This window comes from Photinus pyralis, unplaced genomic scaffold (assembly GCF_008802855.1).
Source record: "Photinus pyralis isolate 1611_PpyrPB1 unplaced genomic scaffold, Ppyr1.3 Ppyr1.4_LG9, whole genome shotgun sequence".
Lineage (NCBI taxonomy): Eukaryota > Metazoa > Arthropoda > Insecta > Coleoptera > Lampyridae > Photinus > Photinus pyralis.
In genome coordinates this window covers 18,758,836-18,782,639 of record NW_022170878.1, presented here as the reverse complement: position 1 = coordinate 18,782,639, position 23,804 = coordinate 18,758,836, and the positions used below count along the sequence as shown (strand labels likewise).

The 23,804-nt window shown below is 38.1% G+C and overlaps 5 protein-coding genes across 9 annotated transcripts in view; 1 reads left to right on the top strand and 4 right to left on the bottom strand.

The window, feature by feature from the left end:
• Nucleotides 1-502: 502 nt before the first annotated feature.
• Nucleotides 503-6,296, bottom strand: LOC116180315 (leukocyte receptor cluster member 8 homolog). 3 transcript variants are annotated; one of them, XM_031500240.1, is made up of 7 exons: nt 6,104-6,296; nt 4,889-6,047; nt 2,794-3,056; nt 2,513-2,736; nt 2,259-2,457; nt 1,380-1,587; nt 503-1,096 (listed from the first exon to the last, which is right to left on the bottom strand). In XM_031500240.1, the coding sequence occupies exons 2-7, from the start codon at nt 6,031-6,033 to the stop codon at nt 934-936; spliced, it is 2,202 nt and encodes a 733-aa protein (XP_031356100.1). In that variant the 5' UTR covers nt 6,034-6,047; nt 6,104-6,296; the 3' UTR covers nt 503-933. The 3 variants fall into 3 exon arrangements, with proteins under 3 accessions (XP_031356100.1, XP_031356101.1, XP_031356099.1); XM_031500241.1 differs by having other exon boundaries at nt 2,513-2,733; XM_031500239.1 differs by having other exon boundaries at nt 2,513-3,056.
• Nucleotides 6,297-7,154: 858 nt separating this feature from the next.
• Nucleotides 7,155-7,756, bottom strand: LOC116180320 (ribonuclease H2 subunit C). Its single transcript, XM_031500247.1, has 3 exons — nt 7,558-7,756; nt 7,280-7,515; nt 7,155-7,233 (listed from the first exon to the last, which is right to left on the bottom strand). The coding sequence occupies exons 1-3, from the start codon at nt 7,703-7,705 to the stop codon at nt 7,219-7,221; spliced, it is 399 nt and encodes a 132-aa protein (XP_031356107.1). The 5' UTR covers nt 7,706-7,756; the 3' UTR covers nt 7,155-7,218.
• A 38-nt stretch (nt 7,757-7,794) lies between these two features.
• LOC116180317 (retinol dehydrogenase 14-like) lies at nt 7,795-9,003 on the top strand. The gene is made up of 3 exons (XM_031500245.1): nt 7,795-8,145; nt 8,193-8,711; nt 8,756-9,003. Exons 1-3 carry the CDS (start codon nt 7,870-7,872, stop codon nt 8,954-8,956), a joined length of 996 nt encoding a protein of 331 aa, XP_031356105.1. The 5' UTR covers nt 7,795-7,869; the 3' UTR covers nt 8,957-9,003.
• Nucleotides 9,004-13,307: 4,304 nt separating this feature from the next.
• On the bottom strand, nt 13,308-19,843 carry LOC116180314 (transmembrane channel-like protein 7). The gene is made up of 4 exons (XM_031500237.1): nt 19,706-19,843; nt 19,435-19,632; nt 19,139-19,383; nt 13,308-15,459 (listed from the first exon to the last, which is right to left on the bottom strand). The coding sequence occupies exons 2-4, from the start codon at nt 19,610-19,612 to the stop codon at nt 13,576-13,578; spliced, it is 2,307 nt and encodes a 768-aa protein (XP_031356097.1). The 5' UTR covers nt 19,613-19,632; nt 19,706-19,843; the 3' UTR covers nt 13,308-13,575.
• A 1,065-nt stretch (nt 19,844-20,908) lies between these two features.
• Nucleotides 20,909-23,804, bottom strand: part of LOC116180316 (cAMP-dependent protein kinase type I regulatory subunit) — a 42,933-nt gene continuing 40,037 nt past the window's right edge. For all 3 annotated transcript variants that reach the window (XM_031500242.1, XM_031500243.1, XM_031500244.1), the window contains exon 4: nt 20,909-21,913. In XM_031500242.1, the coding sequence (XP_031356102.1) occupies nt 21,829-21,913 (85 nt within the window). In that variant the 3' untranslated portion in view covers nt 20,909-21,828. The remainder of the gene's footprint in view (nt 21,914-23,804) is intronic.

Here is a 23,804-nt window from a genome sequence, read left to right as displayed (position 1 = left end):
AATTAGACTATTTGTAAAGGCCGCTTGACATGGAGCAATACCACGTGCATTGTATTTTGACATGGTACAATTCTATTCCCATTACATGCAATTTCAATTTTTATTGCTCCATGTCAAACGGGCTTAAACAATTGCATTAAATTTTCCTTCAATCCTACGAGTAAAAAATAATAGGAGAATATAACGGTGGTGGGAAATAGCATAACACGACGGAAGTTGTCCTCATATCACTTCCTTTGTGTTGTGGACTTGACTTATCATAAAACAGAAGAGACGATGTCAGTTTGTTTTATTACACCACTGCCAATAATGACGCGTCTCTCCCCACTCTTATAACTTCCTTTTTGTCCATTTCCGTCTTCACCCCTGTTAATGAAAAGGTTCCCGCCTTTTATTATATATACGCAATATAACCCCAAAAAGTACCAAAATTTGCGAACCTTTCCGTCATGATATTAAGGTACATTATTAAGCCAGCGCTAGTAGAAATAAAAAACAATTATAATAAAAATTTAATTTAATAAAAATCGCTTTAATTTAACACTATATACAATTATTTACATATATGTAAGGATGTACTTTGTACAACCCTCGATAAACAAAATGGTCTTTACCATTAGTGGGTAGGTACTCCGCCATACCAGTTTTTCAAAGGTATTATAAATAATATATTCTAACACTTCCGAATCGCTTGTCGTAATTGATTCTGGAGCACTTCACATCTGGAGAACTTCAACATATAAATTATATATAACAACAACAAGTCTTTTACGAGATCATTTGAATTGCAATCAAGGATTTCGCTTTGATTGGCAAAGAGATAAAATGAGAAGTGTGGCGCATTCCTCGTTAACTCTGCGAGATTAGAGGAAGAATTTCGATGGTAGGCAAACGTGAGATGGAGAATTAAGAAGACAATAATTAGGCCGGAACTCAGATGCTGGGTAAAACGGCCATGCTCGCCTTACAATCAATTAAAGTTCGGTCGACGTCCGTAAAAGTGAGCCCGAAAGTGTCAAGAAAGCCTAAACATTCCTCCTCAGTTTTGAATGCCAACTCTTGGGTCACATTGCTCACGGAAATATGCGGTCGGTAACTAAACAGGTAAAAAAGCATTAATAACACTTGAAATGGTCAACTGGAAATTTGCACCCGGACCCCGGATGCACGTTTCCAAATGTCCAAATTCAAAATATAAGTCAAATATACCGTGAAATATACCTTTAAAATTGCTGAAAGAGAAACAAGTAAACACAAATCTGTCCTGCAAGTAACTTTAGTAATGGCGGCGTTTACTGTTTCGAAAGTTTTGCCTTTCGAAACAGTCGCGCGAGCGTGAATTAAAAAAATGCAGACAGACGATCGCGCTCATAACCTACCTTTTCAGTAAGGCCTTAAAATAATTTATTCGTTCCCGCTGCGTAAACCAATCCATGACGTATCCGGTCATGCACGGAGCCTCTCCGTATAGCCTAAAGAACCTGTGAAAATTGCCTAAACTCCACGCAGATCTTAACCTTAACGTAAACGCGATTGTTTCGTCCCGCCTTTCCTCGGGCGAAAGAGTCTTCATCATCGTCATAATATCTGAAAAAAAATATTTATTTTTCTTTAAAAGGCGCGTATTTAGCAGACAGGGGCGGTCTTAGGGGCAAGCAATTACGACCTCGCCTATCAAAACCTTGTGCTGCACGCTGTTTCTAACTGACAAGGTACAAGATCACCACCCCATTAAATACCCTATATACAGGGCGAATGGGTAGTGTGTTATAAACCGATAATCAAAAACAATGACGGGGCATCGTGTATATCCAAGTATTTCAATTTATTTAGTGTAAATCTAGAGAATTATTTAGGAAATAAGCATAGATTTGGTTTATTGTATTTGAATTTGTATCTCAGTGTCTATTTTTCCTTTTAGAATTGTTTTGTAATTGTTCTTGTTAGTTAGACACATCTGGTCGTTTGCGATAAGCAGTTTTTATCGAAAGAAATTTAATGAACGCACGTGTGCTTATCGCTGTTCGAAGTTGTGTGCAGTATTTCGGCGTAAGTGGGGACGTTTGACGCGTTCCTACGCAGCTGGCGTTATCAAGTGTAATTGTGATTCGCGGTGTATGTCAAAAAGATGTAAAAGAGATTGTCAACATGGGTACAAAGGGAGGAAGTGTGAACCAAGCGTCAGGTAAAAAAAAACGTGCTTCCCTGAAGTCGCTCGCGCCAGTTAAGACCGCCCACTGTTCAAAGCTTCCAATTACCTAAAGTGTTCTTGGTAAAAATATAGTACAGTAACCGGTACGCCGTAAATTCGTTACGATGCGCGCCTCCGACTTCTGAATATAACATTTTGAGTTGCGTTTGGCACTGATTAAACTCCTCGTGGTCCCCTTTCTCTAACGCAATGCGCGCGTGCGTCTCGTACACCTCGACGGTGAACCGGTCTCTTATACCTTGAACCTGTGCAGAACAAAAAATTAAAAACTGGAACGGATCGACGCGCGAGGGCGCTTACCGTCAAATCCTGCCTGATCGATTTGAGCTGATCGCAGGCGTAAAAATAGTCCTGCTTCTCGATCCACTTCGCTTTAACATTCTGTAAGGACAATTTGAGGACTTCGACTGGACGTACTTCACAAGCTTCGGGGGCCTTAGTTAGTCGCAGGAACGACTTTTCGACGTCCTGACAAGTACCCACAATGTGAAATTCTGTCCAGTCAAAGTCGCCGTTCGGATCTTCTATAAATTTATTATTAAAGCTATCGGCGAACATCGTCCTCTTTTTCTTCCCGTTACCATTGAAAATAGTAACGTTCGCGTCCGCGGGCGCCTTCGGGCCCGAACTAAACCGTGCCGCTCTCTGTTGGAGCACCTCGGAGTTTTCTTCGACGGACACGCCGAACTCCGTATAGAACTGTTTCTTCTCCTTCATCTTTTGCCTTTTGAGCTGTTTTGCAGTTTGTTTTTTGGTCACGCCCAGTCTATCAATTAATTTACCCCTCCCCTTGTTCTTCGGCGTTTTCGTTATGGACCTATAATTCTCGTCGCTCAACGGTGAACTGAAACAGATACTTGAAGTTACATCTTTATTCAGAAAACAGCCTTTATTTTGCATTGGTTATTATAGATTTTTTTCACACCTCTGATTAGAATATTTTTACAAACTCAAAGGAGCGACACCCAAAAAACCAGGAAACGGCTCAGGAATATTCAAAAATGACATGCGCAGCACAATTTTTGGCACGCCCATTCTGTTTTCTTTCACTAGACGAAGCTACCATAAAATTTTCGATTAAATTGGTCCACAAATAAGAATGTTGACTATTGCGCATGCGCAGTACGACTTTTGCCACGCCCATTTTGTTCGCCATAAAAAAACGTTCAAAATAGCTCCTCAAATTGCGAACGTTTCGTTTCATGCGATGGATTACATACGACGACTCCGTTCCAATTTTACACTAATTCTCTAATCATTTACTTTATAAAAACGTGTAACGAATTTAATGTAATATTATATCTAAATTTTGTAATTGTTATTAATAAAACAAAAAGTATAAGATTGAATACGGTTGTAAGATAGTACTACAGAAACTGTGACTGTGACTTTTTTGTGCAGGCAAGTTTAACCACAGATAGTTCTAGTAAAGGCAATGTAGTAAAAATCATATGTGCGCATGCGCAGACTACGCAATGCCAACTTTCTTATTTATGGAGATACTTCTTTGTACTTTTAACCAAAGATGCACTTAGTAAAAGCAAACGTATCACATATTGTAAACATCAGATTATTGTGCGCATGCGCAATAACTGTCTTAGTTATCAAGATATCCTTTTGACTAATCACAGATGCTTCTGTTAAGAGCAAACATATCTCATATTGTAAACATTAGATGCGCAGCGGCAACATTCTTATTTATGAAGATATTTCTTTGAAATTTTAACCATAGCGATCTGTAGTAAAAAAAAAACGCCGCACATAGCTATGGCCTTTTGGGAAATACTGATCAATACGTGTCAAATGCGCTGAAATTATTCGCCTTAGGGAGAAAACCTTTTTACTTGTTTCCTAAATGTGCCTAAAATCTACGCAAGGGGTTTATCGTCAATTTTTCTCTATGCAAAGGCTCATTTAAAAATTCAAATCTCTTGAACCGTTCAAGATAAGCGGGTCCTCTTTTTTATAATCGAATCCTTAAACTAAGCCTAAGGAATTTTTTAAGTGGCCGCTGAAAGTTATGGAAAAATTTCCAGGGTTACTGCGATTTTTCCAAAAAAGCAATAAAAAAATGTCAAGATACCAGAATAAATAAATAAAAAATTGACATATGTCAAAAAATGACTCAAATCTTAAATGCATTAAATTCAGAATAAAATGGCGCATCTTAATGTACTTTACTAAGTGACAAAATAACTTTTCCCTTTTCCCAATTTTTAGTGCACAAATTTAAACATTTTGTCAATTTTTTTGGGGTGTCAAATTTTGTCAATTTTGTTACTTCCGCCATCTGATCGTGTCACTCCATTTTGGAGCTCAAACTTCAATTTTTTAATAAATAAATCATGGTAGTTTCTGTGGACTGTGCCAGAGAAACTTACCCTCGCTCCCAAACTAAACGATGTTAAACTGAAGTCTTCACCTAACTATTAGCTTGAGTTGAGACACAGAATTAAAGAGGGCATTGCGTGTTTGTTAAGCAAAATGTGTGATGTGTGTAAATAGTGTACATAGAATTGTTATAAAATTAATAAAACACTATAAAAATTTAAAATTTTGAAACCACTCAAATTCGACTTCCCCGTTTCTCCATCACTTGGAAAAAAATTAAAAACCTTCCAACCCCACCTTATTTTTCAAGCATATTAGAACGCTCTGTATGCAGGAAAATCTTACCTGGAAGACCTCCGCCTGTGCGGACTCCTTGAATTCGACTTCTTATAATTATTCGTCGGGGACCGTGATGACGACCTGGAACTTGAAGACGACCGACTGTTTCCGCGTAACGTCGACGCTCTCGCGCCCAGTCGGGCGCCCATAGCGACGGAGATACCTTTCTTCGGCACATTCTGATAGTGAGATAATTGGTCGGGTAATTTTTTCGGAACTAAATTCATACGTTCGCTATGTATACTCGGCAAAGGCTCTTTAGACCAATCTTTTACCCATAATTCGCCCGACGATGCGGCCTGCGTTATTTTCCCCTTCAGTACGATGTCGACCTGGTCCTTGTCGATGTTCGTCTTGCACTTTGCGTAGCAGCGATTGACGTAGTCCTTGAGATCCTGAGGCCAGTCGTCCGTCGGATTGTTGAAGGCGTTCGGTTTTGGTTTCATTATGATGGGTTTCGCCGGTTCTGAGGGTAGAGGCGGGGGAGGTACCGACGTGTCTGGCGGAGGCACTGGCGGTAATGGAGGCATAATTTCGGGTGGAGGAGGTGTCGGTTTCGTTTGTTGGTTTTCAGATGGAGGAAGCGGGGGCAAGTTGTAATTATTGTAAAAGTTGTTTTGCTGATTGAATAAGTTTTGATTGATTTTGTTACGTTTACGTTTCTTCTTGGCGGCCCCGCTGGTTAGCGAATTGGTTTGTGGGGTATTGTCATTGGCATGTCGTTTGTTGTTAAAACTAAACCTAATGTTACCGAATGGTTTCGGGGGGTTGTAAATTGGGGGTTTGCTTATGAAAGGAGTTGGAGTTGGCGCGGTGGTAGGTGGCGGAGGACCTGGCGGTAGAGGGGGATTTATCTTCCCATCGTCACTGTCCGAAATTTTCTTTCCGTCTAACTCGTCTGATTTGCTATTAAAACTCATGTACGGTCCATATCCTACTTGTGAATAATACTGATAATAGTGAGCGTACGATGGATGGTTGTAACCCTCGGTGTAACCAGGGTATTGTCCATACACCGACATCCCATATGGGTACATCCATTGATGGGTCTGTTGTGCTGACGACTCCTCCAAACCGTTGCTCTCCGTTTGCGCGGAGATTTGCTGTATCGGTGTTTCTACAACGGTCGAGCTTTTATTGTCTTCGTCCATGGTTCCAGGGATACCTAAAGTTCCACAAATAGTCGCCATCTTGTCGAAATATTGCGACAAATTTGCTCACCTGAAAATCGCAAAAGTGGATAGGATGGTCACCTAATTTACTCGTTATTGTGAAATATTAATATTATCTAAATTGAAATCAAACTTTCAAATCCTTATCTCCTTATTTTTATCACGAAAACGCACTAAACACTGCACTACTTTCTGGTACAGAGTATGACGTTTCAATTCTGTAATGTAATTCAAGCTGCGCATGTGTCAAGTACCAACCCACAAAATATCCCCAAACGTTTTGGAACTATAGAAATTTTTGCGCGAAATTTGAAATAAAAGTTTAAAAAATGCTACTTCTTCTCATCTCTATTTTATGTTCTCGCTGTATTATCAAACGTTTATTAATTAAATAATACCGATAGGAGATATTTTAAAAACCAGTCATATTAATCTGACAATTCTATCTCTCGTTTTTATTATTCTAGTCCAGTTTGCCCATTGTCAATACCTCCTTCCCTCTTAGTGGATACCATGATACCTATGTCAGTGTATTATCTTGAAAGGATTATAGGTAAGGGTCCTGCCTAACAATATTTTATGGTGCCATAAAATAGATCCCAACACCCTCCTTAGATTTCCAATTCAAAATAAAATCTGAATAGGCAGGAATAATCCATGTAACCAATGTCCAGATAATGGAATTCTATACTGTAGGAATAGCCTTATTTTAGACCACTTTCCAAGATTTCATGGGCAATGACTTAAACATCTTTGGGAGGCTTCTAGAAAGTTCTAAATTCCAATGCTTATGGTTGAAAAACCATTTAGAAATAGAATAATCTGGCGACTTGGAAGATCTTTCTCGGAGTATTTTTTAAGAATGTGTAAAGGCTAGAAACTTAAAAAACTTTAATAGTACTATGGAATGGGCTCCGAGAGTTTTGAAAGAGCATGAAAAGTTTAGAAAGGGGCACAGCCAGATTTAACCCCTCCAGCGCCCTGAGGCACATAACCATCGATCACACCCACCAATTCTTTCTTCTGCCGATACACTGGCGCCATTTAATAAATCATTTCCCAGTGGAGTCTGCCAGCATTTGCACAACAAATTCTATAGATCTAATAATATGCTAGATTTATTTTTACGATATATATTCACTTGTACAACCAAAATGTAAAAAATCACGACGAGTGTAGCTAAAATTGAAGATTTTATAATATGCTCGCATCAAACTATCCTTACAGCTTCAGCGACGTCGATCCACACATGCAGCGCTTGCATAATTGGATCGTTGAGCGTAGGCGTCTTATCCCAATTCCAATGCATGAACGAATCAAATTTATTCACTATATAAAAATTTCGATCGACTTTGTCCGTACCAGGTGGTACCGTTTCATGTAAAACCACGCCCATATAACCGTCGGGAATTGCCAGTTTTTTACCAGATAAGGGATGCCCTCGGAATGAGCTTGAATAGACTGGACAGAAGCGTTAAGCAAAAATTCAAGTTGAAATCTTACTCGAGTCTTCGTTTACTTTGACGAGTGGTTTGAAATACGTCGAAACTTTGGCATCGCAGTCGGCTGAGATTTTAAATGGCATAGATTGTATATTCTCTTCTATTGAAGATTTTGCAATATCTTTCCCGCCTTGGATGTGAATTGCCATTGTATCAATTTTAAGGTTAGATATTTAGAAAAGTCAACAAAACGTAATGGGGATTTTGTGGTGATAAAGTTGGTGTTTAGCAACATGTTGGTATTAGGGAAATTCAAAAATAAAAATATATAAAATGTTGCATAACCTCTAACTCTACACAAAATTTTCGAAAAATGATTTCACTCACTCGTCACGTCTTAATTCCAGTCGTTTTTCTGCTCATATGCATACGTAAATATAGAGAAAGCACCTGGGGCAAATGTAAAAATAAAGTTAAACTCGATGGGAAACTTGCGATTGTGACCGGTGCAAACTCGGGAATCGGTTACCAAATCGCGAAGGAACTGGCAAGTCGCGGTGCCCACGTGATAATGGCCTGTCGAAATCTGGGAAGGGCGGCTACAGCCGTGCGAAAAATTAAACAGGAGTTAAGCTGCTCGTCGATTATCGTAAGTCAAATTTGTACTAAGTCGATTTCTCACGCAAGCAACTGCAGATACCTATGGAGCTCGATTTGGAATCGGTGGACTCAATCTTACTCTTCGTCGACGAAATTGAAGCCACGTACTCTTCGGTTCACATTTTAGTAAACAACGCGGGCGTTTCACATCCTTCAAGTACTCGTTGTAAGACAAAGCACGGTTTCGAAATTCACTTTGGCGTAAACTACCTCGGCCATTTTATACTGACCAATCTGTTGATGGGATTGCTCGATCGAGAAACGAGCCGCATTATCGTGATATCATCTTTAATGCACGAACGAGGGAAAATATACTTGGATGACTTGAACCTCGAACGAACCATCTCGAAGACTGATCCTTACGCAAACTCGAAGTTGGCGAATATTTATTTTTGCAAGGAACTCGCCAGACGCACCGAGGGAAGGCCCATAAGCGTGTACGCTGTCTGCCCGGGCTGGGTGTATACGAATTTATTTCGGCATCAAAATCTGAAGTGGTATCAGATTCTGCTAAGTCTTCCGTTCGCATTTTTATTTATGAGAACGCCGACTCAGGTAAGGCGACTTTAGTGAGATTAAGATAACGGTAACGGTTGTAGGGTGCCCAAACTGCCATTTACTGTGCGACCGAGCCAGATTTAAAAAATGGTCAAGTTTACAGGGATTGTAAGGAGTATCGGTCGAAGGTGAACTTTGATCAAGGCGTGTCGAAGAAATTGTGGGAAATAAGTCGTGATTTTGTGAAAACGATCCATAGTAATGTGAAATTGTGGGATCTCTATGGATCGTCGTTTCTATGAAGTATCTCGTCAGTCATTGTTAAATAAATGTCAACTTTTGTTTTCCGTGCAAATCTATTCAATGAACCTGTTTCACTTCCACCAGCCGCCACCAACACCAACAAATTTTGCTCGAAGTACTTCACTAAAAAGAGAGCAAGGTATAGTGATACAGTCTTTTGAATAGATATCTACTCTCACTTTCTTTTGCAAACATTTAAATTCACAATTCACTTGAATTTTGGACAACCCTTGTGGTCCAACAGAAAAAACAAACATTTTCAAATCCTATTTTTTTGACGCGCGCATTTAGAGTACTTGCTGACTTCACTTACTCAAAGTAAGAAATAAAGATAGAGATACCTTGATGCTTATCTAAATAACGTGCCATCTCGTTGTGTTTACAAATATTGCAGGAAGCGAACTTGGTCACATTTCACAAGATGCTTTTTAAGGGAATATTAATAATACATAATATATTTGGAAGGATTAAATGGATTTTGAAATATTTAGACAAGTGGTCTAGTATAAAAACAGTCGCAGGTAACCGCGCACGTTTTTTTCTTTGCACCCTGTATATACAACTTACGATACATAAATTTTTGAGAGTTGGCAACCATGCAATTTCTAGGTGGGAAAAAGCTATCTGCGCCATCTAGAAAGCACGAACGGGGGCTACGTTTAGCATCTTGTCTTGAATGCCGGTCGTGAACGCGTCGCTCCATAAGTGTTTTGTGTTATTTAATGCAGGTAGTCATTTTTGCATTTGTTTATATCGTATTTGTGTTTTGTATGCCGCATTTTATATTTTTTGTGTTTCAATCTTTGTTTTTAAAATATACTTGGTTTAACCGCAATGCAAAATGACATGTTTGATACCGTTATCCTTTTGTTTGTAATCGTTTACGTTTTTGGTGTAATGTTTACTTAATTTCTGTTTATGTGTTGATTATACTGTGATGGAACCGAATTAGCCCGCTAAAATTCGATTTAAATATTCCCGAATCCGAGCCTGGCGCAACGAAAAAGGGCAAGATTGCGCTTTGTTTCGTTTTCGTGGAACACGTGTTTTTTTCTTCTCTGCTCTACATTGAAATGGGCCATAATTTACAATAAAAGGGTCAAATATTACGCTATGTGAGGAAACTTAATGATCCGTATCGACCCGTCTCGGAGCACGTTCAATTTTCGTCTAGGATTTGTTTAAAAAAAAGGGCTTCGACAATTACAAAGGTGATGTACTCGTTTTCTTTTATCTCTACGTCTATTGCATCCCTCTAATAACGATATGATCGTGTTCGATTATTTGCCAATTTAATGTTATTTTCGTAACGCATGATTATCGCCATTTATAACACATTCTAGATACAAATTGTACTTTTAATTATACTGGTTCTACTGTGAATTACTGACCGATTTACGTGTGTTTTTATTTATATTTAGATACTGTATGTTCCCTTAGGGACTATATTCTATACAAGTTTGCAGAACTACATTTTAATTTATTGCAGCGCATCTCGTTATTGTTTGCGCATGAATATATTACTGTTTATTTACAGGGTGCCTCATCTGGGGGCCGGGGGACGTACGTTAGGTGGTTGATTGTTACATATTGCGCTTGGCATTGTGAATTAATTACTTGATACTAATGTTTGCCACGACATGTTTCTTTGTGTTTGTTGTAATGTGATACTATCGTTATACTCCTACTATATTTATTTGAACAGGGTGATTATGATTATTAATACTTGGCGGGGTGACTTGTTTCTAATAGGTACTGTGCTATATTTGATACCGATATATCTCGATTTGACGTAGCAGAGGCTGGCTAAAGTTCAGAACTGACATACGCAGAGGTATATATCTTTTATGTACTGTTTTTTGTTGTGTCTTTGAAAAGAGCCTTCTTGCTGATATTGCTAATCAATCCGATTAGTCGATCCCTGACATGTAGTGACCGAATATTGGTTTTGTGTCAGTTTTTGTTATGCCAATATGTTGACTGTCAACGCCTACGTAAATTCTGTATACCTCTTTTGTTTATGAGTATGTATGCGTGCGAGTTTGCTGTTTACTGTTTTAATGATTGTTTTTTTGTGTTATGTGTGTGAAATATTGATTCTTTAGGCATTCCAGCGGAGCCTGTGATTCAACATCGTATTGATTTACTTGACAACCATCATAATATGCATTCATGCCATTACAGATAACTAATTTTGCTATAAAGTTCAATATTAATTTGTTGGCTGGGTTTTTTCTTGGTCAGTTCTTTTTTTCCCAGCCTATTTTTATATTGGTACTCGGTGAACTACCATTTTCTAAATTTAATCTTGCAATGCTAATTATTTGGATTAAATCTCCGTTTTTAAAGCTTGTACTTGTTTTATTTGTATTCCTTACTTGACCCTCACTCCTACAAGCAACACATATCTTGTAGCGACTCTTAAAAACACAACATAGTAAGTGGTCCTGTTATTCAGGTTGGGTAGCTTTATCTAGACGATCACGTGCCATGGGGATCAGTTAGTTTGGGAGGGAAAGTTTTGAATTTTAAATCTTGAGTTGCGCAGTCTCTCGGGACTGGCCTGGGTACATCACAATACTTGGTCTTGTTCGAGAACTTACAGTCATAAATTTTGATTATTTTATTTTAACAAATGGAAATTACCGAGTTGCTTGATGTATGTACTGACTTGTTGTTTGTAATTAACATTTTCTGCGTGAATGAAGCAGTCACGGGGGTGGTAAAAACTGTAATCAAATTGAGTTACGATACCTAATTCCGTGATTGTCTTCGACATTCAACTGTAGACTCGAAACCCCGAACGGGGGGCGATGTTACCTATCTTGCGGGGGCGAGATTATGCTAATCAACACTTTTCGGTTTAGAATCTATGTGCGATAAATGAGCTACGACTCCATATATTTCTGCCGATAGTACTCTGTACTCTTAACCCTTTCTCAGAATTTAAGTACCTGATGCTCTTACCTTACCCTTTGTTCCCAAAAATTTGTTTTTAACCTTGAGTGCAGTGTAACCAACATTGTGTATATGCATTTGCTATCTTTGTTACTGCTTAAACTTTTACAAATTATTTTTTTAACTAAATTTTGGACTGTATTAATCAAAAACTGCGAGGATTTTCTACGTCCTACTCTTTTACCCTTGGCATTACTTTTGCGAGAGTACGACACCTTTTGGCTTTGCTTATATTAATGTACATCAACTAAATTTCCGGGCATTCACAATCTTAATAATAACGATCATTATTAAACAAACTTTTCACAATTTCAGTGTTTTATTTTACGTTCCTTCTCTACTGTGCTTCAGGTCATAGCGTTGTTTACAACCAACGTAAGGGGGCCCTGCCTTAGATGTTTGATCATATGCCACTTTTCAAATTTAAGCGGGATCTTGTTTATTTTTGGAGGGAATAGTCATTCGGGTGGCCATTTTTAAACGTTACCGGGTTGACTTTATTTCCGTGTTCTTGTAGTGTGAAGTTAGCCTAGAACCTAGGGGTTAAGTACACTACAGGCCAAAGGCGAAAAGGCTCTCTTTTGCATCTTTTTCATGTCCGTTTCTACTTCCTTATTAGGTGTTTTGTTAAAATACGCACAAACACAAACCTTATCTAAAGCGCACACATACGACCAATTAACTTTTTTACGATAGCCCAATTCTTATCGCAACGACCGACTTACAATGATCTTTTACAAAACAACAAATCAACGAATTCTAAAAAAAATAACTTTCAATAATGCTGATCCAAATCAATGTCTACGCAATATCAGTCACTAAATATAGAAAGTACCGCAATCCATTGGGGTCGTGTGTTAGAGAGAGAACGCATGATTTTTGCCCAAAAATGGCGGAATTTACCAGATTCTAGTAACTTTAATGTTAGGGATTGTTCCACCTGTTTGGAGATATCTGTATATATGTTTATAAAACATGACAGTACTATGAAGTTAGGTTATAAAAAATTACAGCTATTCAGATTTTGTCAATTTTTTTAAGTTGGCAGCAAATTTGACCAAAAATGGCGGATGATTGCGGTACTTTCTATATCTAGTAACTTTAAGTACCTCGTTCAGTTCCGATTTTTCGCTGTATCATGGTGTTTCCTCATCTCGTGCGTACTGCAGCTCTTGTATCTTAGCAACACGAGAAGAGAGGCCCTCTAATTAACTTTTCTTCCGTTTAGTCTGGTCTGGGGTGTGGTTGTGGTTTAATCTATTTTAACGAGCGTTCCATGGCAGATTTTAGCCGTTCCAAACAAATTGTCTTATGCGAATAATCTTCCTCGGAGTATTAGCTCGATAAAGCTTTGCGCTTAACGTTGACGGACTACGTAAAGGTTTATATACGCAAATTGTAAAATCTTTTATTTCAGCTACATTCATCATAATTTACAAAAATGGATTTAATTAAATTACATAAATAAATATCACAAAAATGAAAGTGTCCTATTACTAAGCCTGTAAAATTTGAGCGTACGGCAAAAATGATGCGGAGATCAAAGAACGCGCTTTGGCAGGTTTACATTTGGCTTAACGTTGGTCAGTCAAATTGAACTAAGTGGAACTACGATTGATCTACGGCTAGATAAGGGACCTATATATACAAAACTGGTCGTTCAGTTACTGGACACGATTCGTTCCCCGTCTTTCATCATCTCCGCGTGTCTGAGACGTTTTTGGGACTCTTGCTGTTGCTTAATGAACATACTGAGTCTGTCTAACAGAAACTGTTTGTCGTGCCCTTCGAGCACCAACTGATTTTTCAGAACTGTAACCATATGACGGTTTGCGGAGTTAACCGCCCAGTAGTAGTAGACTAGGAGTGTTAGTACTACGAACGCTGGTACAGCGAATCCGGCGGTACTCACGAAAAATAAAATGCTCTGCAGCCACATTGGGGAGGTTCCAAAAATGTTGACGATGTACGACCAAACCGTGGGGAGCGCGCGAAAGGGCCCGCACGACTCCGACGGGAGGAGCTCACCGATGCCGTACGCGATGGGGAGGACGGCGAAGATGTAGCTGATTAGTAGGACAATCATAAACATCGAGTTCGATCTTGAGGCACGGTAAATGGTGACGCTTGGGGTGCTGTTGATTAGACAAGCGAACTTCTTTATGTAAAACATGAGAAAGCACACGAGCGTCGCGATCGCGGGTAGCAGCGGCGAGTAAAAGCAACCCAACCAGCACAGCGTCTGCGAGTAGATCACGTCAAGCACGTGCTTCGGCAATTCGAAATCTTGGGAGCCGAGAAACTTCGCGGCCTTGTTAGTGCAATTCCTTGCGATGAGAGCGCGCGGAAAATTAACCAGGAACGTCAAAATCGCGTGCGTCGCAAAGTCCGTAAGCACCAATTTGTAGATCTGCTGCCCGACGAAAGACTCCCAACAGGTCGCGCAATCAGCGCTGACGCATGAATTGATATTTTCCACGTCACACGCTACTTTAATGTACAACGACGCGTAGAGCACGCACAAGGATGACAGTCTCAGGAAAACCGTCCGCACCAGAGTGATCCGTATAACATTCAAGGGGCTGTACTTTTCCAAATTAACTAAAAACGCGAACACAAACGGAACGATAACATTTAAAAATACGATGCTCAACGACGGCAGGAATTCGTAGAAAAGCATCTCGAAACTCGAACTGAACAGGGCATCTTTCAACGTATTCGCTACCTGCTTCGTGGAATAATCAAAGACAAAATAAATTGCCGCAGCCGAAGCGGCCAAAACGACGATCACGATCACGTTAACGAGTAGCCTGACCACGAACAGCTTAGTTCGTTCCTGTTGCGTACGGTTTTGTCGTTCCTCCTCGCGACGTTCAACCTCCAAGAAGCCCTTAATCTCGTGGAAGATCGCATTGTGTTTCATATTGGCGGTCTTCTCGTTTTGTATGCAAAAGTCCCAACCGCCGAAGATCAAATTGCAATATTGATAAAATTGGCCTTCGCCCTCGACTAATCGCTCCTTAAAGCCCTTCGCGGCCGACTTCACGATCGCGAACAGCGACAGCAAGAAGTAAATGACCGTAACCGAAATATACGCCAAAGGCAAGTCGTAATACAACGTAGCACCGTTCACCTTATAACTAAAAGTCTCATTCGAATACACGCCGTAAAACAAAATCGTCCGTTCCATTCGACCCGTACCCTGTACCAAATCAAGGACGATGTTACTGTCGGTCGTCTGATTGAAATAGACGCTCGAGCAGCAGTCGTCACATTGCTCGACGTTTTTAAAAATAATACTAGGTAAAATGACGAACAGAAAGACTAACGAAAAAATACTGAAATTTAAAAACAGGAGCCACTTTATAAATAAGAAATAGGCGACAACGCCGGTACCGCAGTTACCCTCGATCTTTTTCAAGTCGCCCTTCCACAGCTCCAATTTCGAATACGACTCCTTAATGGATATTCGAAATTTCTTCCACATCTTGCGTCTCTTCCACTTTAACTGTTCGAAGCCTTGCAGTCGTAAATTCGGCTCACTCTGGAACGTAAAAACGACCTTAATTACGTGTACAAGTTTAGATACTTTATTCTGTAACTTTTGAACTAGTAGGCCAATCTTGGAACTGTTTGAAATTATGGATTCTACAGGCCACATTCTATAAGCAAATTTTTTTCCGGGTCGATCTGAGGCAAATTTTTTTTCGGGCCTCAAAAAAAGGCAGTGTATACAAAAATCGACTGCACCAAAATTTCTCGGGAAAACACTTTTTGTTATTAATTTTGGTGCGTAGAATCCAAAACAATTCGTACTTTTTCGATCAGACTTCTCAATAAAAAGTTATAGACTAGAAACCAATTTCGAAAGAAAATTCAAAAGGCTGTAACTTTTGAACTAGTAGCCCAATCTTGGAACTGTTTGAAATTATGGATTCTACAGGTCACATTCTATAAGAAAATTTTTTTCCGGGTCGATCTGAGACAAATTTTTTTTCGGGCAAATATAAAAAAAGGTAACCCCATACAAAGTATAACTTGATTTTTTAAGTAGTATTAAGCCTTTTATCTAGTATACTATTTTAAATTTTTAATGTATTTACTTTTCAAAGTATTCGAATACTGTTTATAGTATTCGAATACCTTTGATAGTATTTGAATACTTTTCAATGTATCTGTATCTAGTATTCGCTTGTGCTGGACGCAAAAGTATTTAGTATTCAAATACCTTTGATTTGTGTAAAGTATTTACTATTTAGTATTCAATTACTTTTTCAAAGTATTCTGCCCAGCTCTGTATTATACGTTATGATTTCTCATACCAAAATTTCGGGACGGAACATTAAAACTTTGGTAAAGCCCCTGATATTAAAATTGATTGATGCATTCGCGAATCCAACTTAAAACCTAGCGATCAACTCCATTTATTTAACCTACTGTTTAATTCGCCAATATTGCAAGTTATAGTGTTAAAATGTCTTGAAAATAATTAACTTGAAGTGCGCCTGCGCCAACACATTAACCTTGCAGGTATTGCGCATTTATTATTTTATAGATGAAAAAAATGATCCAAAGGGAAGATGCGAATCGTCCCTCTAAATACATCTGTACATTTGACATACAACAATCATCCCCCCTTCAGACTTCTAAAGCGGTTTACAAACGCCAATTATAGACGTATAACTTTACGCTACATAGAAGTAATGACAATCAATGATGTGCGCATGCGCAAACTGCGCATCAATTTAATTATGCGATTTATTTATTTAAATTAACTAACAATAAATTTATAATAGTCTTGAAATCAATTGATTTATAAACTTAAAATATTAGTTATACGCAATTTATAACAGCGCCAACGATTTATTACCTCGGCATTGAAATTGGAACTGACCGAAACGCATTTCGATTTGCTTATATAGCAAACGCCTCTTCTTTCTTGAAAGTTCTCGAACGCTTCCGAGTATTCTAGAATGTTCTCGAACAAACACGTCATATTTCCCGGAAAGATTGCGTCACATCCGCCATTATCGCCGATCTTTAATGGCGTTTCCCTGTCTATCGGGATTTTTTTGAATATTCGCAACAATATGTTTTAATATTAACCACGGAAGTAAAAATCAAATGTGCACATGCGCAGACTGCTCAAAGTCAATTTTCTTATTTACAGACATTTTTTGAAATTTGCTATAGATGTTTCTAGAAAAAACAAAACATAGCGCGTGTAGTATAACTGTATAAACCAAATATGCGCATGACAGACATACAGACCAGTTAATATAAAGATTTTTTGACATTTTTCGATTTCTCTTGGCTGCTTTTGTTAATAAAATCTTTTACCCCACGCTGGGTTACCGGTTCCACAGATATGGTCTGGGACCTTTATTAATAGGACACCCTGTACATGCGCAGCGGTAACTTTACCATTTACAAAGATATTTCTTTGAGCTGAGCCATAAAAATGCGTGTGTCTTGCTTCTGTCCAGTGATCAGAGCTGGGCAGAATACTTTAAAAAAAGTATTTGAATACTAAATAGCAAATACTTTACACAAATCAAAGGTATTTGAATACTAAATACTTTTACGTCCAGCACAAGCGAATACTAAATACAGATACATTGAAAAGTATCCAAATACTTTACAAAATAAGTATTCAAATACTTTAGAATGTATTCGAATACTTTCAAATACTTTTCGATACTATCAAACGTATTCGAATACTATAAAAAGTATTCGAATACTTTGAAATGTATTTCATTATCTTACTTTGAAAAGTATTCGAATACAGTAAAAAGTATTCAAATACTTGTCACTCAAATATATTAAAAATTTAAAAATAAAATTTCTTATAGAATGTGGCCTGTAGAATCCATAATTTCAAACAGTTCCAAGATTGGGCTACTAGTTCAAAAGTTACAGCCCTTTGAATTTTTTTTCGAAATTGGTTTTCTAGTCTATAACTTTTGATTGAGAAGTCTAATCGAAAAAGTACGAATTGTTTTGGATTCTACGCACCAAAATTAATAAGAAAAGTTGTTTTCCCGAGAAATTTTGGAGTAGTCAATTTTTGGTAAAAAAGGAAGGTTAAGTATTCAAATACTATGCGAAGAATTCGAATACTTTACGAATTATCCAAATACTTTGCGAAGTATTCGAATACTAAATATTTGTGAAAGTATTTGAGTTACAAATACAAATACTGCTTCCATAAAAGTATTTAATTACAAAGTATTTGAATACTAAAAAGTATTTACAAAATCGAATACTGCCCAGCTCTGCCAGTGATGCAACGGAAGCGGAAGTGGAAACAGAAGATAACCTATTTTTTGCAGAAGCGGGGAAGCGAGCGCGAAGTGTAAATACTACTATAAATTTGAAAAAAAAACTAAAATAAACCCCAGAAACAAATCTAAAAAAGCAGCAGAGCACAGTGTCACCCTACAAGGTCATGACGGTGAGGTGAGGTGACGGACGGATGACAAAGTGAAACCAATAGCGATTTTTCACTTTGTGGAAAATATGCAAAAAATTGAGAGAAAAGAAAACAAACCTTTTTTCAAAGTAAAACAAACAATCTAAAGTAATGGCATTAGTCCCATGCACTAAAGTTTCTGAAAAACAAAAATAAAGAAGAAATGAAAATTTGGGACTCATAACTAAAAATGATGCTGTTCTTCTATAAGACTGCATTCTTTATTTCTTAATCTTTGATTTGATTGTATTAGTATAATTAAAAGTAAGAGACGAGTCCCAGGCAGATGGAGCCCACAGGGTTTCCATGGTACCAGTGGTCCAGTATGGAAAAGAGACAGAGATCACAGACCCAGTGTGACTAAGAAGTTAAGATAAATACAATGGGATGGAAGCAAATTTTAGTTGGGGCACCATGTAGGTATATATAATTGCATTAAATTGTGTTAGTGTTTCTTTCGAGGTTCCTTTATTCCTCCCAGAGTGGTATTTCATCTTTGACCCTGCTACAGGGAATTAACCCACTTATTACTACTAATCCTTATACAGTTTCATGAATTTGTTGGTGTACTATCAGATACATAGATGGGCCTCAATTGTGGATAACTAATAATAAGAAACAAATTAAATGAACTCAAAAAGCCGATTCGAATAAAATAAACCCGAATTTATCCATCAAGATAAAGCTAAAAAATCAGTTATGAATCAAGAACCCAACTTTTGAATAATGTCAGAATTCCTAGCTCCCGTACCTGTAATTTTGCCTTCATTTCTTTCTTTTGCGCCATCGAAATGGGTAAAGCCTTGATCTGCATAATTTCCTCCCAAGTTCTTTGTTCGTTGGATAAATTCTCCGACAAATCCGGCAGCATAGACACCTGTATATCGGCCGTGGTAGACGCCCTACGATTAGTGGTCGAGCCACGTCGCGATCTCAACGTGGTATGTGTATGTCGACCGAACGTCTTCGTATCACCTCTGATACGCTTTATCGTAGCTAAAAGCTGTCAGTAACGCATTGAAATTATATCGCTCGCTTTATACTAACCGGCTACCGCGCGATTCTGTTTGCTCGGTAAAAGTGTGGTCAGGTGCCTCGGATCGCGCTGTAGCACATCGAAATCGGTGTCGGTGGACGGGTAACTTTCTTGGTAAAACTCCGCTCCGGCTTCTTCCCAACCCTGAGTACGCGGAGTTTTCTTTTTACTGCGGTCGCCTCCTGACATCGCGACGCCGAGTTAAGCACCTAAATGTAAAGAAGGCGAATAGTGTACGCCCAAAAAATGCATTTTTAACGCCACGCAAAAAATCTTACTTACGCTCTTTCATATTTAACATGAATTTTTGGGAAACCGAGATTCATTTAATAACAAGTTTCCATACTTAATCAACAATTTATTGACACAATTGTTTATTTTTTGACAGCTGTCAGGCAAAGCCATAATCACAATACAAAAAAGATTGAATTAAGACAGTAGGATTTACAAGGGGGAAATTAATGGATTCTAGGAAGGGGCACTTAGGGTTGGTTTCTTCAACGTTACAGAGAAATATCTAACTGTTGTATAACGTTAACCAGAGGCTTTAATAGAAAAAAGAAGTCTTTTCATGGCGTGATGGCAATCAGTACAAATTGCTGTATGGGTACATTCCAACTCTTGGTAATGCCATAGAGAGTAAAGGCAGGAGTAAATTTTATCACTGTTAGGAGGCACTGCACTGCAGCAGAGAGCTCGATGTGACATCCTGAAGGCCATATCATAAGAGACGACTGACCTGCGGAGGTGGCAAACAAACAACACATTACCACTACAGCGGCGAGCAGGATCAGACATTGCCAGACTCTAATATACTAGACCACGAACGAATCCGAAACGCTTGGTGAAGCCCGACCTCGACCAATTAGAAAAGCACCAACCCAATATGACGATAATGGTAAGTTACTTGGCCTTTGTGTTTATAGCAGAAATGTAGATAGACTTACATTAACAAGATGCCCAACGTAAGCCGCATTGGTGCTCTCCAGATGGCGCATAGAGCTCTCCGCCTAAAAATTGCATGGTGGCCAGCTCTCAAAAATGTGTGCATCGTCGAATTGTTTGCTGTATGTAATTTCCCAGGTTGTTTTTAACGAAAGATTTTTATTGCACGGCGCCTGGGGTGTTTTAAGATTCATGGAGGAAAGGAACGCGTCTTCGTTAAAAAAGCCGAGGTTCGATTTTTACGCGGACGAAAACGTCTTTGTTAATTGAGTTCGTGTATTTGTGTGAGCAATGCCGGGGTTTTTGTCCCGAAGAAGGTTTCCCTGACATCACCCGATTATATGCGTAATACATTTTACATGTTCTCGTCTTTTCTTATGCGCAAAATAATGTTTTTATTCAATTTCCTTTTCCATTTGTATACAAAAAGAGTCGCCAGTTTTAGCACAAACCGAAAACCAGATTCGAAAGTGCCGCGTAACGTCCGTCGTTTTGACATGAAAGAATGGTTTCCAATGATGTAGTGTTCAATGGGAGCGCTTTTGTAGTCTTTTCTATTTTATTCATTCGAACTGAAGTACATACATAAATATGGAAGAAAACATGAAATATATACATGATAATTACAACTTTATACACATATAATATTAAAAAGCTGCCTTTGTGAATAAAAACCCAAGAGCAAACTATTATTCAATTTTAATATTGAAGAACTAATTCGTTGTTAAATTATTTCTACAAATTAATAAAGCAAGTTCGTATAAATATTAACAAAGGAGACAACACTAAACATCAACCTTTAAATACAGGTTTTTTTAAAGCCCTCCAATATCCTTGTTCATTGTACACAATCGATAAGCGCTCCTGTGGTAATTCGCCAACGTGTCTGGTGCCAAATGTCAAATAAGAAATGATATTATTGTTACCCTGCATGTTCGAACCGCTCAAATGTTAAGTCAGTGCAATGAGGAGGTTACTTGCAAACACACTGTATGTAGATTTACATTTAACAAGTTTACATTTATAATCTAATTTGAAAAAACCTATACTAAAGCATCCGATAAAACAGACGTACAAGTTCACATTTATTATCCAAAAAAAGAAACACAAAAGGCAAACAGTAAATAAACAGGCGGTAGTCCTTAGAAATGCGTTATCGTGGACCAGTGAAGACCTCAGTTTGGCTGCGCAAGCTTGCTTTCTTTTCTTTATTTATTATGAAAACATACAGGGTGCGTCACCTAAAGAACATTCTCGTTTAATGTAAATTGGTCGGTTTTCGTCAACTACACTGTGAACAGGGAAAGTAAAGCCGGGCGCGCAGTGTTGAAATTTCGATTGCGAAATGGACGCGGGTAGTTGAAATGACATTATATCATAGAAATCACAGCACTAAAAGAAGGCGATTTACGTGGCGTACCCCATATTACTATATGAGACGGTGAAATCCCTACAATAAATTAGACTGATAGTGACACAAAGCTGTTGTATTGTGTTATGTTCCTCTTCAAAATATCGGCGCACAGTCCCAAGACCCGTTCAAACCTGAAACGAGAAGTGAAAGCATTACATTTCTCTGTTAGGAGTCCAATTTTAAACAAAACTACTAATTCATATTTTGTTAAAGGTTCAACAATTTGTTACTTATTTGTTGCTGATTTCTGTCGCCAACAATGGCCTGTACCGTCAGTCGTCAGGAATCCGAATCAAACAATATCTCGATGATGTTGGTATGTCGGTCGGTCTGTACTTTCATTTCCGGTTGAACCGATTGGAACCAAATTTGGTACACGCATTCTTAGACATAAAAGGAAAGAATTGCGCATGCCCAGGTGTGCGGATGGTGTCTGTGCGAACTATAGCAAATTTTTTTTCAATGTTTTCGCTCCCAACTCCCATAATTAGTCAGAAAGGTAGGTAATTAAATCATATAAAGCTTTTATGCCACTCAGGGGTATAATCTGAGGCGTTTCAGTGCAGGTTGCCTACCCATTTGGGTACTGCTAAGGAGTTACGTCATTTACGGTTTATACAACTGGACTATCTAACCTCTCGCCATGAACAAAACAGGCAAACTGCTAATTAGGGATAAAAAGGAATGGAGAGGATTAACCCCTGACTCCACTCTCAACCCCAATACCGACTCTAAATCCAGTGTCTGGCTTGCTGCCAACCTTTTATATCTTTTATGGAGGGATCAGGTAATTAATTAGGGTTTGTTGTAAAATGTAACTAGATACTAGACCATAAAAAATTTCCCTGTACTGGGTGACCCAATAAGACTGTTCCTCGGCCATATCTCGAGAACCGGGGTAAAAAAAATTATTCGGTAAATCGATCATGAAGAATCGCTGGAAAATATTTTCAAGATCAAAAATTGACCAACAGAGGACGTAACTGCCATCTTAAATTTTAAAATTGCATTTTCTTTCAATTTCGCATAAAAAAACTTAACAAATTTTTTTTTACATTTTTAAAGAGAACCAGTTTATCTATCATTTTCGTAAAAACAAACTCATTTATTTCAAAAACAAAGATGGTGTGGGGCGTTCAATTGTTTTTGCAATGACCAGCTTTAACTTCTTAACCGTTTAACCGATTTTAACAAATTTGGTATGGTTGAAATCAGCATTCCTTGGGCAATGAGAATCAACCAAAATATAGTTCATTTAGTTGAATCCTTCTCCGCCAGGGGGCTAGTTTTGATACTATGACCCAAAATTAAAAAAATCAAACGGAATGACATAAAAGTAGCCAAATAACATCCAAAGAGGCCAGTGAAAACCGTTTTTCAAAATCTCGTTCCTAACCTCGAATATTGGGAAAATGAGATTAATTAATAAATAAAAATGCTTAAATTGTATTTTAAATTTACTTTTTACGTATTTTTGGTATTTGTCGATGGCGCGAAAGAAAAGCACCCTACATTTTTAGGTAGGCCTTGGAAAATTAAACAAATGAAACACTATGCATTATAAAATAATAACAACTGTATTTTGTAAATTATTCTGCTGTGTTTTACATTCAGAAAGTGCAGTTTTTTGAATTTGTAATCTTTTCTAAAATGCCGATTTTTAACCAAGAAGCATTTAATATGCTGGCGATATATTTTGAGTATCATCGCTGCCCACATCTTCTATTTGCGCTATCCGAATCAACCACAAACCATCGCCGCCAGCATATTAAATGCTTCTTGGTTTGAAATCGGCATTTGAGAAAAGATTACAAATTAAAAAAACTGCACTTTCTGAATGTAAACACAGCAGAATAATTTACAAATTACGACTGTTATTATTTTATAATGCATCGTGTTTCATTTGTTTAATTTTCCGAGACCTACCTAAAAGTGTAGGGTTCCAAACAATCTTTCGCGCCATCACCAAATACCGGAAATACGTAAAAATTTTTATTTAAAATACAATTTAAGCATTTTTAT